Source organism: Oreochromis niloticus, linkage group LG3 (assembly GCF_001858045.2).
Source record: "Oreochromis niloticus isolate F11D_XX linkage group LG3, O_niloticus_UMD_NMBU, whole genome shotgun sequence".
Classification (NCBI taxonomy): Eukaryota; Metazoa; Chordata; class Actinopteri; order Cichliformes; family Cichlidae; genus Oreochromis; species Oreochromis niloticus.
Window position 1 is genome coordinate 36,300,527 of NC_031967.2, and position 19,182 is coordinate 36,319,708.

General features: G+C 38.0%; 2 protein-coding genes across 5 annotated transcripts; both read right to left on the minus strand.

The window, feature by feature from the left end:
• Window positions 1–162: 162 nt before the first annotated feature.
• LOC109198954 (programmed cell death 1 ligand 1-like) lies at window positions 163–6,067 on the minus strand. 4 transcript variants are annotated; one of them, XM_019354312.2, is made up of 4 exons: window positions 5,965–6,067; window positions 2,995–3,075; window positions 2,024–2,383; window positions 163–1,321 (listed from the first exon to the last, which is right to left on the minus strand). In XM_019354312.2, the coding sequence occupies exons 2-4, from the start codon at window positions 3,056–3,058 to the stop codon at window positions 1,182–1,184; spliced, it is 564 nt and encodes a 187-aa protein (XP_019209857.1). In that variant the 5' UTR covers window positions 3,059–3,075; window positions 5,965–6,067; the 3' UTR covers window positions 163–1,181. The 4 variants fall into 4 exon arrangements, with proteins under 4 accessions (XP_019209857.1, XP_019209856.1, XP_019209858.1 ...); XM_019354311.1 differs by lacking the exon at window positions 5,965–6,067 and adding an exon at window positions 3,956–4,162 and having other exon boundaries at window positions 2,995–3,084; XM_019354313.1 differs by lacking the exon at window positions 5,965–6,067 and having other exon boundaries at window positions 163–1,318; window positions 2,995–4,162.
• Window positions 6,068–13,189: 7,122 nt separating this feature from the next.
• Window positions 13,190–16,340, minus strand: LOC102079871 (GTPase IMAP family member 6). Its single transcript, XM_005455861.3, has 3 exons — window positions 16,285–16,340; window positions 14,643–14,866; window positions 13,190–14,323 (listed from the first exon to the last, which is right to left on the minus strand). Exons 2-3 carry the CDS (start codon window positions 14,647–14,649, stop codon window positions 13,635–13,637), a joined length of 696 nt encoding a protein of 231 aa, XP_005455918.1. The 5' UTR covers window positions 14,650–14,866; window positions 16,285–16,340; the 3' UTR covers window positions 13,190–13,634.
• Between the last annotated feature and the right edge of the window lie 2,842 nt (window positions 16,341–19,182).

Here is a 19,182-nt window from a genome sequence, read left to right on the forward strand (position 1 = left end):
GAGACAAATATCTATCTATCTATCTATCTATCTATATATGTAAATATATACATATATATATATGTATATATATATATATATATATATATGTATATATATATATATATATATATATATATATATATATATATATATATATATATATATATATATGTGTGTGTGTGTGTGTGTGTGTGTGTGTGTGTATGTATATATATCATTAAAAAGTATAACAGAAACAAATAAGATGAGAAAGCATCTTAGTGGTTTATCTTGAGTTATTGGTTATTTCTCCAGCGGTGTTATTTATGTCTAATATGAGAACTCTGAAACTTTAAAGTGGCCAGTAAATCAATTTTACTGATTTTGTATTCTGGGTATCTCAAATACAAAAATGTTTAAAAAGCAGCTTCTTAAGGTCAACTATGGGTGAACACTGATTGGTCGACTCATTGACTGGCGTTCTTCAACACACCAATTTGTGTGCAAAGTGTCAACACCAAAGTGTTTTGACCCTGTTGACCTTTGAAGCAGAAGTGCACATAAACCTTCATAAAGTCTAAAGTGCTTCATATGGTTTATAAACACGAGCAGATACAAACACACATAATGAGGGCTAATTAGTCAATGAGTTAATTAGCCACACATGTGCTAAATTTGACAATATAAAAGTCTAATAACAAAGTGCTGGATGAAAAATGTTTAAAGCTTTATAGCTGGCGTTAGCTTATCCTTCTGTTGTTGTTCATTTTCTAGATACCAAATGAAAATTTATACTGATGTTGTTCTTCATTTTTTTACGTAAATTAATGTATTTTTTAAGAAAACAGGAGGTAGTAATAATTAAAAGATTTGCCAAAAAGGCAAACTTTTGTTTTTTATGCATTACTTGGAGTTTAACCTTTTGTCTGTAAAGATTTCTGTGAAAATGGTCAGGTATAAGAACTGGACTTTAGAAGTCTCTGAGAATTATTGATCAAGATCACTTTGAAACTTACAAGAACATCTGGCTCCTGGGATTTGAAATGTAAATCGGGGGCTCAAAACTGTATTTTGGAAGAGCGGGGCGTGGTATGAATGTGCACTGCTCTGTGGCACAGCTCTGAGGAATTTGAAAACATTGGCAGCAGTCTCATTACAGTCAGAGGTGACCTGAGGAGTGATCTGTAATGGGCTGCTACTTCACATTAATACAAATAATATTATTTAAAAAATATTACAGGCAGGTAACGCAGTGATAGCGCTATAATCACCACTGCAAGCAAAGCCAGAGCTGCGTGGAGGCCGATCCTCTTAGAGTTCGCTGGTTTTGATGACACTTCCACAGGTTTTTCAAACGCTGCTGCAAAGAAATTGAACGAGCATGAGTGAAGGGATCATTGCCTCAAGAAAACTTAGTGACTAATTAACAAAGTTAGTTGCTTAAGACTTAAGAGATTAAGACTAAGATCAAGTGTAAATTTTAGTTTTACACACTTCATTAGTAACAGCTCTTAAATAGTCAGACCAGACTATGTGGAGCAAAAGTCACTTCATGACTCTCACTTAAATTGTCTTTCTTCCCCATTCTGATCCTCAGTCTGAACTTCAGCAGGTCGTCTTGATCATGTCTACATGCCTAAATGCACCGAGTTGCTACCATGTGATCAGCTGATTAGATATTTGAATCAATAAGTAGTTAAACGGTCGTACCTAATAAAGTGGCTGTGAGTGTACATGCTAATGTGGCGTTCACAGCCTGTGGTACTTTATATCATGGCCACTGGTTCAGGATGAACATGACTGGATGACATAACCAGAGAAGAAAAATCGATGTGTGTGAGACAGAGAGAGAGTAACTAATGGTAAAGGAGTGCATGGTTGTGATAATACTGATGCTGATTTTTTTTTCTGGTGTCTGACCGTGATGTAGCTGTAAAAATGTACATGAATGTATAGAAACACACTGACTGAGTACAGTTCTTTAATTTTGTGAATCTAAATATTTGATACTACTCAGTTATTGTTATGGAAGCCAACCAAACAGCCAGTGATGTCATCTTACCTGTAACATTGAGGTCACAGGTTTTGGAACTAACTTCTTCGTTAAGGACAACGATGCAGTGATATGTCCCCGTGTCGTTGAGCCTGAGATCAGTTAAGACACATTCAAGTCGTCCTTTCCTGGCGAGCTGTGGCTCACACTGCAGTCGTCCTCTGTAGTTCTCATCTGGATACACCTCAGTGTCAGTCTCACTGTTATAGAAGAAAACCCGTGTCTTCCTTTTCACATTCATTAAGTCTATTTGCAGGAAGTCAGGAGGCCTGTTGGTGTCAAAATGGAGCAGCCATGTTATTGTGATGTTACTTTTTTCCTCAGCTTGGTAGATCTCCTGTTCTGCACTCATAGTGAAGTTACTTTGACCTGCAGGAGGAAACAGACACAGAATAAATTAGTAAACATAATAAAGGGCAGATACAACTCATAAATAACAATCAATGAGCCTTCAAACTCTGTAACCATACTGACAATCTCAGGAGTCAGGTTTCTCTTTCTGAACTCTGTTTTATGAGGAGAAGCTAATCAAAAGAAACTTATGGAATGGAGATAAAACATATTGTTTGAGACGGAGCAATGAACTGACAGCAGTGCTCTAGTTGATAGTTTCCATGGCCACAAGTGTGTAACAGTCTGCTTTGGTTAGTCTTCATTTAGGGGTGGATGTGAGCCACCATCAGTCCACCATCAGGAAAAGAAGAACATATTTTCTGTAATTCTGAGCACAATTTCTCTGATTTTCTGAGTACCAAACCAAATCAGAGTCTTATTGAAAACGTGTAAAAATTTTTGATTCACATAAATCAAGCTAAGAATCAATTTCAGCACTTAGTCGATTGAAGCAGGTCTCTGGATTTAGACTGTGGTAACAGGCAGCAGGTACGTGGCTTATTACTGCTTTAAATCCTTCTTTTTAACATTAGAAACAGGAAGTTTACAAACTAATGCTTCATGAACTGAACACAGCAGCTACTCACCCACTGCAGCACAGAAGAGATTCACAGTTAATACTGAGAGGAGGAGAGCTCTGCAGCTCCACATTCTTCATTGTACCCTAAACAGTAAAACTAAGAACAGCATTATTTACAACAGATTCAGTTCATCCATATCACAGCTGAAGTAGACTGAAGATAAACACTGCAGATGAGTTTTTTTGTCTGATGACTTCGTTGTTATTCTGTCACAAAAACATGTTTTTGTCCTTGGAAGAAACATACGAGAAAATGGAGAGTGCAAAAATCAACTTTTTTAAAGTTTTAGTTTCATTTTGAATGAAACTTTTTTCCCTTCATCTTATTTTCAGAGTTCTCAAACAATAAGTCAAATGATTTAAAAGTTATGCTCAGGATGTAAAGGATTTCAAACACTATTTTGTTATATTGAAGTTTTTGCACTCACAGTAGATTCACTTCAAAGACTCTTTGATCTCTAATATCGATTTTCGGACTCCACGGATGTTATCACTGCATGTCTGGGTTTTTTGTAGCTGCATGTGCTGAAAAAAAGACTCCAAATCCCAAAAAGTTGATTCTGTTCATCTGGATGTAACGTTTTGAACGGGAAACCTTTTTATCACTCATGCAAGAGACTTCTTCAGTCTCAGCCGACTGCAGGTTTCTCCAACCTTATAAACAATACATTTACACAATGACAGAAACGAGCCCACTAAATGAACAATTGGCTGTGATGTCAGTTCCTTGATATGCAAACTGTAATGAATATTGATCAGCAACCATTGATTTAAATTACTCTGAGGAAACATATCTAACGTATTTCTGATCTGAAGAGGAGTGCAGACTTATATTTTAGGTGATTATAAATCTAAAATACAGTTCGCCTATTTAAAGCATACAAATGTCAGAGGAATGTTATGGAACACTTGTTATATACTTTTATAAAACTGTATCAGTATGCAGGCCTCTGTGGACATTTACTTACTGCAGAGTCGTGTGTCAGATGCAGAAGGGGCAGATAGTCACCGAAACAGAACAAAATTGTCCAAATATCTGAGGTAGAAATCCAAATTTATACACATTAAAATTGCAAACAGTTCACCAACTCTCACATGGCTCCAAAGAAAGAAACAAAAGAAATGGACACGTTTTTCCCTGCGCTATAATGGCACACCTTCCTCCTTTCCCTTAAGTCAAATGGAGACAGTCCGCCCCCTCATGTAGGCAAATCCAGACATGCACAAGGAGCTCATTGTTGAGAAATTATAATGCTCAGAGTTATATATGAGCAAAGATGGTTATACTGTGTGGAGTTTGTATTTCTTTGAACTTTTAGCTTTACTGCTAAAAAGCTCCTAAATAAACAAACTGATAGACTTCATTTTTCACACAGTCTGGGTCAAATATATGAAATGAATATGCTCACAGAATGTATATATAAAGCAGCCAGTTAATTTCAGAACAGAATCCATCAGAGAAAAGAACATAAATTAAAGTGTCCCAATCAAGTCTTCACAAACTCCTGCATTATTCTGAGTGTAACAAGTGTAACATTTTATGTTACTTAAAAAACATTTCCAATGCACAAGTATCATAAAATCATAAAATGTTTTGAAGGTTGAGATTAAAAATGAGCAATAATTTGTCCTACCATGGCCATAACCAGTCATGAGATCACTGTGATGGCTTTTTGGCTTGAAATGACTCGAATCTAGTTCTATAAAATTATGGCCCCACAGTGTTGTGTATAGAGGGGTTGTTGGATGGGACTCATGAGGAGCTCCTGAGTAAGTATCCTTTCCCTTTGCACTATTGTAATTTCAAGTGAAGGAATAATTTACATCTCCCATAGTTCTCTATACAAAATGTTTGTTTGTTTTTAAGGTATTTCTCGTCTTGACTGAGTTGTATCTTGTATCCAAAGTGTTATCTTTTCTAATGGTCACAGAAACACAGGAGCTACACCTTAAATATGACACATTAAGAGAGAAAAAATATAAACCCTGGTTCCTGTCCATTTTTTTACTCTGTTCAAACTTTAAATTAGAATCATCAAACTCTAAAGTCGAGGTCTCCATGCTGCACTGAATCTAACAGCAGCTGCTTCTTTACTGGCCAAACTGTGTCACTTAAATTGTTTTTCACTCTGAACCTACTGATAAGACAGTGATGTTCAGTTCAGCAATATACAAATCAAATCAAATCAAATCACTTTTATTGTCACGTCACATGTGCAGGTACACTGGTACAGTACATGCGAGTGAAATTCTTGTGTGCGAGCTTCTCAAGCAACAGAGTTGTGCAAAAATACAATAACGTAAAACAAGCAAAAATATAAGAATGGCTAAATCTGAAAGTAATAAATATATGTACAATATATAAGAGTATATGCATTACTGGATGTGTGTACTAAATATGTTTTTCTACGTGTGTGTGTGTGTGTGTGTGTGTGTGTGTGTGTGTGTGTGAGTGTGTATATACATATTTTACAAATGAAATAGAGTAAACAATAAAATAAGATATATAGAATATACAGAGGTTGGTAGTTGGATATTGTGCAAAACAGTGGCATTAATGTACAGTATGGAGTGCATAATGTTGAAGTTCCAGTAGTGAGGGTGAGGTGTCTATGACGTGTTCAGCAGTCTGATGGCCTGGTGGAAAAAGCTGTCTCTCAGTCTGCTGGTACGGGACTGGATGCTGCAGAACCTCCTTCCTGATGGAAGTAGTCTGAAGAGTTTACGACTGGGGTGACTGGAGTCCTTGATGATCCTCCCCGCTTTCCTCAGGCACCGCTTCCTGTAGATGTCTTGGAGGGAGGGAAGCTCACCTCCAATTATCCGTTCAGCACACCGCACTACTCTCTGGAGAGCTTTGCGGTTGTAAGCGGTGCTGTTGCCATACCAGAGAGTAGTGCGGTGTGCTGAAGGGATAATTGGAGGTGAGCTTCCCTCCAATGAAGCTTCTGAGAGGTCAGCTTTCTCTGTCTCCCTGCATCCTGTTACTGGGGTGGTCCAAAAGGCTGCTTTTATCTGCTCACCCAGCATGACCTCTGACCTTTCTGTGTCTTTCAAAATCTTCATGCATTGAAACAAAAGTTATTTTACAAACTGTTCAGAATATAGACTGTTGGCATAACCTGCAGAGAAAAAGGTTGAAACATAAAAAAAAAAAAAGAGTTCCTTCTTTGTTGGCTTTTTTTTTTAAACATTACTTTCACTACTATAAGAGCTACGTGATTATTCTCTGGACAGAACGTGACTGCTGAAGATTCCAACATTCCAGGTAAACGCTGCGTAGGCACAAGTCATGTCAGGACAGCCTCCAGCTTTCATTCTCACAAGCTGTTTATTTGCATTCTCTCAGATTGTTTTAGGTTTAATATTTCACATTGAAAAGTAAAAAAAAATCTAAACCCTGGTTACAGCCCATTTTACTCTGTTCAAATTTACTAAGAATCAAATTCCACATATGAGCCCGCAATCAGTTCATATTTAGTTACTAAGAGTACTTTGTTAAGGACAGAAAGAAAATATAGAAAGTTAAATAAAGTTCTGTATTGTGTGATTGATGCCGAGTTTTTAAAGATATAACTCCCACATGCACTTCTTACGAGGCCTCTCAGCTTGTGACTGTTTGTACAAACATCTAGGATCATTTCCTGAGGCAGATGGCTGAGCACAGTAGGTTGCTGTATTTTCATGTCAGGTCTGATTCAGATGTGTTTGCTTTTGCTTCCTCATTCACAGAGCGGAGAGAGCTTTCAAAGAGGATCATACCTTTAAACTGGCATGTTTAAGCTTGCATTGTACTTATTTTTAAAAATTTCTAGCTAACTTGTGTTGAGTTGTACTATCTCTCTTCTTGTGACCTGAATGTAGAAGGATTACTATCACAAGAAATCTGCCCAGTGTGTAAATATATTTTTTTCTGTTTTCTACGGGGTGTGTGTGTGTGTGTGTGGTGGTGGTGGCGGTGGTTAATTAATGGTTGACTTGCATGACTAAGCTCACATGTCATATCAACAAAGAGTGGTAATGACATGATGAGAACAGACTCGATAAACTGATTCGTAAGGCCAGTAATGTTGTGGGAATGGAGCTGGACTCCCTCAAGGTGGTGTCAGAGAGGCTGATGTTGTCCAAGGTAAAGACAATGTTGGATAACACCTCCCACCCACTCCATGACAGGAGCACGTTCACTGAGAGCCTGAGATTACCGAAAAGCACCACTGAACGATACAGGAAATCATTCCTGCCTGTGGCCATCTCCCTGTACAACTCCTCCACTTAACACACTGTTTACTGCAACAGCTACACCCTTCTTGCACATGTTCTTTTTCAGCTATTTATTAATAAGTGACTTTTATGTATATATATGCCTGTATATATTGTGCTATTCTTAGTTAGTGTATTGTCTGTCTTTGTTAATGTTTGTTTATACTGGAGCACTGTAACGAAAAATAATTTCCCCTGGGGATCAATAAAGTATTCTGATTCTGATTCTGAGAACTCATGGGCCAAGAAGCCCCAGTTTGTTCGCAAACAATAGCAAAGACCAAGAAGCCAAGAAAACCAGTGTGCTATGTGAGAAACATGCATATAAGTCTGCACCAGTATCCAAAGCCCCACAGAGATCTAGTATAAGGCCAAGCCATCACCCCAGCCCCCGCCCCTCAGACCCAGCACACAGATGAGTCTCCACCTCATCGTAGCCAGCAGGAGCAAGAAGGTCCAGAAGATCCACCCAGGGAATCCCCAGAGGGGCAGAAAGCAACCAGAGAGAGGTGGAGCAACACAGAAACCAAGCAGGTGGAGAAAACAAGCCTTGCCAGACCTACAGCAGGGCCTTGAATATGTAAAATAAGCACAGTCACTCCCCATCCCCAACCCATCAAGGTGTAAGCCCCCCCTACAATGCACAGGCCTGAGCAACACAGCACGTGGGACTACCCAGCAGGCTACCCCAGGCCAGGGAGAGCACCCCCAGCCCCTGAGAGGAGTAGAGGGCAGGCAGGAGTGCCAAAATGCTGCAGTTGACTTAGGTTACTGTCGGGAGGCATGCATAAGATGTGAGCTGTATCATGCCAATGGGACATTCCCAAACACCTCACCCAGAAGGCATCCTAATCAGAGGCCCAAATAACTCAACTGGATCCTTTCAATATGGAGAAGCAGTGGCTCTACTCTAAGCCCCTCCCAAACGATTCAACTCCTCACACTATCTCTAAGGAAGAGGCCAGTCACCCTTTGGTCTGCCTTCTTAAAGATGGGAGCTACCACCGCAGATCTCCACACTATGTTGCAGGAAGGTGTCAACCAATACAGCAACATCCAGATTCAACACAACACAATAATAATACATCAGGTAATTAATCATGAGACTACCTGATTCCATGTTTTGTTAGTGATGTTTAGACATGTTACTCTCTTCATGGTGAACATCAGTGCACAATAATGAGACATAATCACTGCTGCAGATACCGACTCTGGATTTAAGGAAGGAAATGTGAGAAAGAACTGACAATGACTCAGACTCATTTTAAATTTAAACACATTTAAACACAAATTCTGCTTTTTACACAGTTTCTGGATCCAGAAACACTTTCTTAGCCTGAGTTGATCCAAATGTACCTTCTAAAACTAAATAGCTGATGGAGACTCTGACACTGGTACCAACTAAAATGCAGCTCATCAAAGTTGTTATCAGATCTTTGTAAATATCATTTTTCAACTCATACACTCTGTGTCTGTATCTATCTATCTATGAATCTCATTCATGTCCAACTTTTTTTCTGTTTGTTCTGATCATTTCTATCAATCAAATGAGTTTCATATCTAAGAGTTCCTCCTCACCTCTCTGATCTGTTAAGCACTATCTCTTCTGCCTGCTCACTTCAAGCTTTCAGTTACTCTCTACCCGCAGATATAAGAAACATTGATTTTCTCTCACAGTTTAAATTCCAACTCAAAACCCACCTGTTCAAATCTGCATATTCACTGTGAACCCACTGTTTGTTTATTTTATGTTGTGCTTTTTGTTTTTTATTGTTCTTCATTTTGTCATCGTTCTATTATGCATTTTATTCTATTGTTAAGTGTCTTTAGGTGTCTTGAAAAGTGCTTTTAAATAAAATTTATTATTATTATTATTATTAGTTATGTTGTTGTGTCATCGCCACCACCACCACCACCACCATCATCACCATCATTACCATCATCATCATACACATATCATGAACTGGAGATTTCCAACTGCTGTGTTTGTCTTCATTTCTAAAGAGTGTCCCCTCTTGACAGGGCCACAAAACAACAACAACATAGAATATTACTTAAACCAGAAACAACCAGTGCAAAACCACAAACAGGTGGTCACATAGCCCAGACCTTGATATCATTTAAAATGAATAAAATCAAGTTTTCAAGTTTAGAGTAAAATGCAAATAATTATAAGCTTAGAATAAATTGTGAGTAAAAATGAAAATAAAATTATTTCCAGAAATTCTTAAATTATTTGATAAAACATTCAAAGCTTTCAAAATACATGAAAACATTTCCGACTGCTTCTTACAGCAAAATTTAGCACCACATTGATTTAATATAGCTGAACTGATGACACTGAGGACATCCTGCAGTTTGTTTTTCACTTGCAGTGGAGAAGAGAAGCAAACTTGTCTTTCTGACACTCAGTGAGTCATTTTTATACTGACACATGGGAATGAACCATGTACATCTACAGGTTGGACAGTTTGGTGGATCTGAGAAAAGATGGTGTGTGCAGCAGGCAGTAACAGCACTTGGTGCCTGCTTACTAGTGATGGGCAAAGTGAGGCTTCGTGAAACACTGAAGCATTTGTGCAGAAATTTTATTGAAGTGTCTGAAACCATCTCCACAGTGACACCTGCTGGCCTCTGGCTGTGACTACATCTTGATGACGCTTTTCTATGAAACAATGACACAGACAAGTCCTGCACAGCTCCAAACAAAACAACTTTTTATACCAGACCGTCAGTAATCATGATCATCACATGATTTGGAGAAATTCTCACATAAACAAGGAAAAAAAAAACACTGTTAAAGACCACAAGCTGTGACTGTAATGATCAGTGTGCTACAACAAAATTTTCCCTCTGTTCACATTTGTGTTGCTCACAATAAATCACTTTATAAAATAAAACATAAAGAGAAAAGACTGCTGTGTTTACTGTAATAACCACACAGGGTTGCAGCTGATTTTGGGCTCAGTCGGCTCATTGGTCTCTGGCTCATTTGACACACTTTGTACAAAGTTTGCTCACAGGGGAGTTCAGAGTTCATTTCCTTCTCATTATTGATGAAACACACCACTGATCTGCTCCTGTCTTACTCTTGAATAAATATCCAGTAAGGGTAAGCAGGTACAGGGTGGTGTTACTGCCCCCTGCCAATTACAGCCCCACACATGTGCTGCTCCTCTTTGCTCTCCATCAGCTGTCTGGAAGTAGATTTATGTCCTCTAGGAATCTTTCTCCATCCAGGAAACAGACCCTTAATGGACGTATCCTAAAATCAGTGTGTGTTTTATGAAGACAGAACTCATCACAGCGTCTAACAGCATCATCAATGACTGGGACATGGCTGCTGTTATTATCCTGGAGCTGACTCACAGTAACAGTCATCAGCAAACTTTACGATGCTCCTGTTTTCACCTGCTCTCACACATATTTGTGTCCAGGACAAATAAGAAGTGCCAGGGTGCAAATCCCTGTGGGAAGCCAGTTGAGGACCAGGCCTGATCAAACAGGACTGAAAAACCTTTTTGACTTCTGTTAGTGGAAAAGGGCCAAAGCCAGACCACAAGATGCAGCTTGGTTTGAGCTGAGAAACACAACACTCTGTCGGGTCACAAATTTTGAAGCCAACATGATAACCCTATCCCACCAATGATGTGGAGATCCAGGTTTTTTTTGTTTTTTTTTAAATCCAATTAAAATAAATTCACTCACAAAGATCCTGTGGAACAAAGTAGAATTCTTGGAACAGAGTTTAATGCCTGAATCATATGAAAAGCAAGAAAGGAGATACACATAACAAAGCAAGCAAAGCAAACCCCGAGGTGTAGAGCCATAAGCACAGACAGCAGAGCCACTCAGAGACAGATGGAAAGAGAAGAGCCCCGGTCTCCTCTGACCCCTCTTTATAGGGGCCAGTAACCCCGCCCCCTGGTGCTGGGTAACTTCCCACTTGTCCTCCAGCCAAAAAAAGCAGGTACAGGGTCAAGTACCGGCCAGGGGCTGGTCAGGACTCTGGCTGAGGGCCATCTGTAGATGGGCAACCTTTGACTAACCCTTTGCTTTGCCTTATCACAATAGGTGACAACACAGCCAAATGTTGCACATTAATCCTAATTATTAGTAATTATTAAATCTTACAAACAGCAGTATGCATCAACAGGTGCTCACAGAGCAAGTGGCATTATCTTATTATATACATGTGAATAATACTTGACCTAACTATATAGGTTACACGCTTAACATGGTAATTCTCATATACAAAAACATTCTAGTGTAGGCTTATAGTATATGTGTGTATATATCCAGTATTTTAATGATACTTAAGGTGATTTTATTGTGATGTGTTCATTACTTCTGTTGCATTGTTGCTGTTTTTAAAGAAACATGTTTTGGTTGTGCTGCATGTTTGATGAGTTTGATGTTTGGTCTCAGCAGCAGCTGCTGGAAAGGACAGAAAATATTATTTTATCATGAAAGTTCATAAAATCTATTCACCAAAGTTCATTATCCTAAAGTTCAATTAAAATATGACAGTCATTTTTAAAGTTTCACTCATCTCACCAGTGATGTTGAGTCAACATCTTCCAACACTGAAGCCATAATCAGTGTTGACCTCACACAGGTACAGACCCGAGTCATCAGTCCTGAGTCTGGACAGTTGAAGTCTGATTCGTCCTTCTCTGAGGGCGTCTTTGTCACTCTGGACTCGTCCTGAAAACTTTTCATCCTGAGACTCTGACACCTCAACACCTTCGTGAACATGATACACGACTGAGATATTATGACCAGTTACATTATGACTACAGAAGATGTTATTAGTTTTCTTTGATCTGTCAGGTTTGGTGGTGAACGTCCACTCCAGTGTGATGTTGTGGTTCTCCTCTGCCTGATAGGAGGTCTGTGTCACATTGACTACAAATGATCCTGTTGAGGAGACAGAGAGGGAAAGAGAGGAGCAGACACACTGAGAACTGGAACAAATCTGTTGTTGAGCTTTATTTGGAGTTCATAAAGTGAAGCTGTAAACTAACCAGAGACACATGAGGTGAGGATGATGAGCAGCAGGATCCTGCAGATCATCTTCTCCCTGTGAGAGGAGACAGAGGTGAAGAGTCATCAACACATGAGGTCAAAGGTCAGTCAGTACAGCTAGAAGAAGGAAAATCTACAGTCTGACTTCATTCACTCATCACAGCATCTGATCCTGTTCATGATCCTGATTATTACACTGACTGACCAAAATGAACTACAACCACTGCAATGGAAGCAACCAGAAGAAAAACCTGCATTTTGATTTACTCTGAACTGTTTTAGATATTTGAAATTTTTCAAATTTTCAGACAAATTGAAAAGTTTTTAATTGGACACAAGGTGGCGCCATTTGTCCTACTGGTTCTCTTTCCTACTATTTTTAAAGATATGGCTTGACAGCTCAGTGGTGCGGTGGTGGGTGTTGTTGCCTCACATCAAGAAGTTCCCGAGTTTGATTCCATCACCTGGCCGGTCCTTTTTGTGTGGAGTTTTCATGTTCTCCCTGTGTTTGCATGGGTTGTCTTTGGTCCAACCAAAGTTGGAATAACAGAATTGTATAATGATTAATTGCGTGGAAATTCTTTCCATCATTTTTTTTTCCATGCTCATAGTTGCGTTTTTAACGCATATTTTGAGTCTTTCAATTTAACAGACAACTGGATGAACCAAGTACATAAATAATGCTTCACCCTCTTTTTCATTCAGAATCTGAACTGTTTATTTTATGGTGAGTTTCAGGCTGTACTTTCATAAAAATTAGACTCAAGAAAACTTAAAAAAAAAACGATTCTCTTTCCAAATTTTCTATTTATTTTATTGTTGAAATGGAAAAAAACTGCCACATGAACATTCATGCTCACATATGTACAACATAATATGCAAAAGTATTTGAATATATATATGTATGTGTGTACTCTCATGGTCTGCGAAACTGTGTAAATCACATGATGAATGAAATTAAGATGCTCCTAATCTATAATGAGAAAAAAACATGCTAACAGTTTTATTCATTAAAAAACTGAAGAATGAGAGTTTATAGAATATAGAGTTTATAAAATCTACACATGATTAATAAGCTGAAGCTGAACAACCCCAATGACACGATGTCCAGCCTGATGTAAAATAGTGCATAACATGGTGATTCCCTGAAATCACTTCACATGTTGTCACTTCGTTTAACCATTTAGTGTTAATGATGAACCTCAGCCTATGACCCTAAACAATTGAATGATATGTAAAATGAGTCTAAAGTTCAAACCAACGTGTCACACAGGTCTGAAGTATGCATTCTACGTGTATGGAATTCTATGATATCACATATTAATATCAGTGATATTCATAAAATGTTGTAAGACATTCCTACTTTCGCACTGCAAGTATTCCCAGTCCCAGTAGACCTACAAGAACGCCAATGGCAAAACTGGTGGCCATAACATTTCCCAGACTGGGCTCTCTTAGCATCTCATCAGTGTAGTATCGTCCTCCATTTCTCTGAAACAGCACGTGTATCTTCCTCTGCAACTCTAAGACCTGAGTGAGATCCCCATCATTGTTATTTAAAACATGATATCCTCCATGACACTGATGAATGATAGAACGGAGAGATTGATTTTCACGGATTATTTCTTCAATGGAGCGCCCCTGAGCTTCCAGAATGTCTCCGTGGGTGAACAAGAGCAAAGAGAAACGTGCTAGGTTTTCTCCAAATATCTGCCGAATGGTTCTCATTATTCTTCTATCATCTTCTGTGAATCTGTTTGGATTGATCACAACCAGGAACACGTGTGGACCCGGAGCAGCTAATGAGATGCAGTTAGTGATTTGCCTCTTCACCTCATCTTGATCTTGATTAGGATGGAGCAGGCCTGGAGTATCAACTAAAACCAGTGTTTGTCCATAAAACTCTTCTTCTCTCCTCAGAGTTACTGGTGCTGCTACAGCAGGACGCCTCATAGTTTCAAAAGCTCTTTTCCTTAAGATGGTGTTTCCAGCTGCACTCTTCCCAACTCTCGTTTTCCCAACAAGCACCATCCTGAGCTCAGGTTCATCTGTTAGAGAACATCACAGAGACATTATTCATGTCTGGTCTCATTTTAAAAAAGTATTTCATAACACTGACACTGTGCCCTCTGATTGTAAATTGGATATTAAGAAGATACAGATTTATCCTTCACCAAGAAGATAATGTAATATATCTACACCCCTGTATGCTAGACGTAGTAATAAAAGGTAAATTGAGAAAATTAAATATAAGAACAACATTTAAAAAACAAAGTAAAACTGGGTTAAGTTCATATTAAAATCAGATTTATCACAGGGAAATGCATCTGAACATTAAATGAATATGAAAGATGTAAATATACTTACTGGCCATGTCTGTCAACAATGAATAAGTTGAAAAGTCGTTACTTATTTGATGCTGCAGAATAATTCCCTTCCCTTATCAGCTGTTTTGTCTCCTCTTTTTCAACACATCATGGTCAGAGAGAGATCACATTTATTTGCTGTTGAAAAAGGTGGTGCAGCAGCTTGATGTAGTTTCTGGTTGAATGTTTACAGCCTGACTGAAAGCAGGAAGTTTTCCAATAGACCTAGGGACCACCAGAAAGGAATTATTTGTAGAGCTCAAGCTCACAGTGACTCCATCAAAGTGACTTCCTCAAACCAACATAGGCCATTTCTAAATGATGAACATCTAAACAGCAGGAAGCAGTAAAGATAATTGTAAAGGAATGTTACATTTAAATTTGGTACTCACTGTGCTCATTCAGCCTTGAGTGCAACAATATTTCAGGCTGAGAATATGAATTTATCTCACACCAATTTAGCTGACAAGTTATCAGACAAATCGTAAGCAAGATTTTTGTAGTAGACTTCACGACAAAGATTTTGATTATTACAGAAATCGCTCAAAGATATGTAGGAAATCTTTAGGAAAATCTGTTAAAAGTCTTTAACTCTGTGGGTTTTGTCTTTTCTTTTGGCAAATTAATCAGTTAGAAAGTAAAAACCCCTCCTTACATAATCCACATGGCGTTATACCACAACAAGACCATTACTAAGGTCTGTATTTGCCTACATTTCATTTTTAATTTTTGTATTTTCTTATTTTAATTATTAATTATATTTTATTTTTTATTTTTATCACCTGTATTTTGTATGGATTTTCTAGAACTTATTTCATTGTGCTGGTGTCTTTCTTTTCCAGGACACTGTAAAATTATGATTATTTTTTAAAGAAAACAAAACTGCCAACCTGAAGAGTCACTTTCATCATATTCAACCAATATTTGCAAGGTTTATGAAGTTGCAGTGGAATTTCCCTACTGGGCATAACTTTATATGCAAAAATTAACAATAAGGAAAACTTACTTTTGAGTTAATGTTTGTGACAGTAATTTAAATTAAAAAAAAAAAAAGTAAATAAAACCCTTCACTTTATGTTTATTTCTGATGTTTGAAGGAGCACCTGCTCCTTCAAACATCTCTGTACGGCCCTGGAATCCAATCTCTTTCTACATGTCTATACCTCAATATTTTTTATAATTTGTTCATATGTTTTTTAAATGAAGGAAAAAAAATGAATAAAAGAAAACACACACTAATATAAAGGAGCTGTGGACACAAAAATGCCAGAAAAGACCAGTGTGCGTATTGCTGTTTTGTCCTCTTCTTTTATTATGTACTTCTGTTCTTTTACACAGGGTTCATCACTGCGACACTATAATGAGTGCTGTAGGAGTCTGTGGTTTCATTTCTTTAATGGTTCATATTCAAATACCATCCTGACTGTGTCTCGATGGGGATGACGCGCACGGATTATTATTAATAAATGTTGCCCGTGTAGCGTCCTGGCAAGACCCAAACACTTCGAAGGCTGGCAATTGGTTGGAAGAGGCAGTTATTTTAGTAAGACCCGGTGCGCTGATCTCAGCTTCGGAAGTGGTGTTACGAGTGATCCGTGGGCGGAACCGGGATGAAAGAATGAACAAAGCTGGATAACACTTACGGCACTGAGACGAACAGCGGCTGAAGGTGTCAAGGTGTTGGAGCTCCTGACATGAGGGAAACGATGTCTGAGAGGAGGTTGGTGGGTGGGATATAAACCCAGTCCCCGCGGTCACATGACCACTACCTGACAGACTGGTTCTCTGCCAAAAGCTTTTGTTTTTTAATTAGCCAGTTTCACTTTCTTTATCCGTTCACCCATTCAGTTCACTTATATGTTTGCTTTTGTTTTTAAAGATCAGATCATTTTCACTTTGCGCAGAGAATGACGCTTATTTTGTTCTGTGGTGTTTGATTCAATGATGTCTTAAGATAAGTAAAACAGATTCTTATCAGGTAAAAAACACAAACTGTGGAATATTAAATCAAAATTTCGTTCTCTGTAGAAATACTTTTTTGTCTCTGCAGATCATAAAAATTAACCAAACATTGCCAACATTTACAAATATCTTCCTTTACTGAATGGTCTTTTCTCGTGTACTTCCATCTTGACCAATGTCTAATCTAGAGGTGAATGTACTGTCTTTATGTATTTTAAACTTGTGTTTCAGAGTTAGCTTTCAGAAGTAGTCTATGGTGTCAAAATTCAGATTTATAATTCACGTTTTTTAGATGAAAACTAATTTGATTAAAAACCATCTGTTTTAAGTATGGTGTGATAAATAAATATGGTCTCATCATGCCTATAGAGTTAGACAGCATCGCATTTTCTGCTCCTGTAGCTCAAATTAAATAAATCAAAAGAAGAAAAAAACAATCAAAAACAACTGCTAATCTAAAATCTACTACTAAATAAGTGATGCCAAACTCACTAAAAAACAGAAACAACAGGATAAATGAAGTGAAACCAAAGTAAACACAGAGACACATTGGCTGATGTAAGCTCGCTCCATTCTTAACAGGAAGCCAGGTGGGACAGTTGGGTTTGTTAATGCAACATAAAGAGTGAAACCACACTTAGCTGAGTATAAAAAATTATGAAACCAGAGAGAAAAGGAAATGTATTTTATTTGGTGGTGAAACCGGATAAATATTTGAGTTAGTGGACATTATCAAGTGAAACTAAAACCCAAACTAGCTGATTATAAACTTACCCTAAGTAATAACAGTGACACTCGAAACTCATTTAACCAGTCCAACAGCATAGGTGTGTCACCCAAAGTCATGAGTATAGTATGCACAGCACTCCTCATCTATAGTCAAATTATAGTTGTCCAAGAGAAAAACAAGGCAATGACCTGCAAAGTGAAACACATTCATGGTAGACATTTGGCAAGCTTTAAATTGGTTTCATTATAGACAATGTATACAACGAATAAGAAGAAGTAACTTCACATGTAGTTGTTCAGTCTTGTCAGTTTGCATATTTCAACTCATTGGTCACATTTACCTATTTTACACCCATTTTGCATTTTTAGTGCAAACAATTAAGGTGAGGCAGAGGCTTGTTTTCAAAAATTGTTTTTTTTTGACTGAGAACACCTTTTACCATTTTTAAATCTGAGTATACTTTGATTACTGAGACAGGTAGCAGTATCTGGTTCAGGAGGAAGTACAATAAGATGCTAGAATCATTTTTTTGTCTAAACTTGATGCTATAGAGGCAAAACTGCACTAAGTTGTTTTAAAGGCAACATTTTTATATTTGATTTTAAGAGCAGGTCTTGCTTATTTTTAAAATGTCAGAACACACTGAGCATATATTAAAACAGTTATAGTATCATGATCCCTGTGTCTTGAGTTTCACTTTGGGTTTGTGATTCCTTTTGTTATGAGAATAATTTGTGTTTAGATTTTGCTCAAAACTGAGTACACTGAACACAGGACAAGACAAAATAAAACAGGAAACATAAGACACATGCTGAGACACAGGAACTGTGTACGAATAGACATGAGAACATATGACTGTGGAGAAAGAAAGAGAACACAGAAAACGGACACAGGCGATAAATGGACATAAAGAGAAGGATGACTAGAGGTGACACATGGAACACATTGACCAGAGAGAGACACACCTGGGAAACAGATGAATAAACATTAAGACAGAACTTAACATGGAATGTGAAAAAAGGGGAGGCAAGGAAACACAAGCATGGAAAGTACTAAATCAAATGATATAAATTAACCCAGAGGACACAAACACTGGGTCACAGACCAAGGAACATGACACAGAGGAGTTTTTATTGAGCTATTTTAATGAATTTGAAGAGCATATGCCACTCTCTCTGCTGATCTGAGTAAATGGAGCTCACCATCCAGCCTCTTTTTCTCACTTTCTCTCGTCTGTGTAACAGGTATTATATGTTGAGATGACTATATATTATTGTTACGGCCCAGAGCCTTGGGAGTGAGAATGCCTTTTTATTTTTATGCAAATCCAAGTGTGCTAGGACTTGTGGCTGATTGGTTACTGGGAGACCTGAACCAAACCTCTTCTATGTAAATTGAAGTGTGCCAGACCACGCAGACGATTGGCTGCCTGGAGATCCCATGACACTCCAAGAGGAAATGACTGGCTGATTGTGTGCACCTGTGGGTATAAAAGGATGAAGAGCCTTTACCTTATGGGGACTGCTGCTCAGAAGTGAACATGCAGTGTTGTCCTCGTCTGTCTGGCTTTTGTCCTTTGTTTGCTAAACCTGTTTGCAGTATTGCACTTCGTTTGTTAAACCTGGTATACAGCTGAACTTAATTTTATTAGAGTCTTGTGTTGCTGGGTTGCTATAGGTAACCCTTAGTTTTTATTTTCTGACACTAGCTTACCTTACTTATCCTTAGCTTTTACTCTTGACTGTTTTTTTGTTTTTTTTTTCGTTTTGTTTTTTTTCTTTGTATTAATTGGTTGCCCAGTGGTCTGTTGAACAGCCCTGTCGGTTTTCTGTTTAAAGTTTGAAATAAA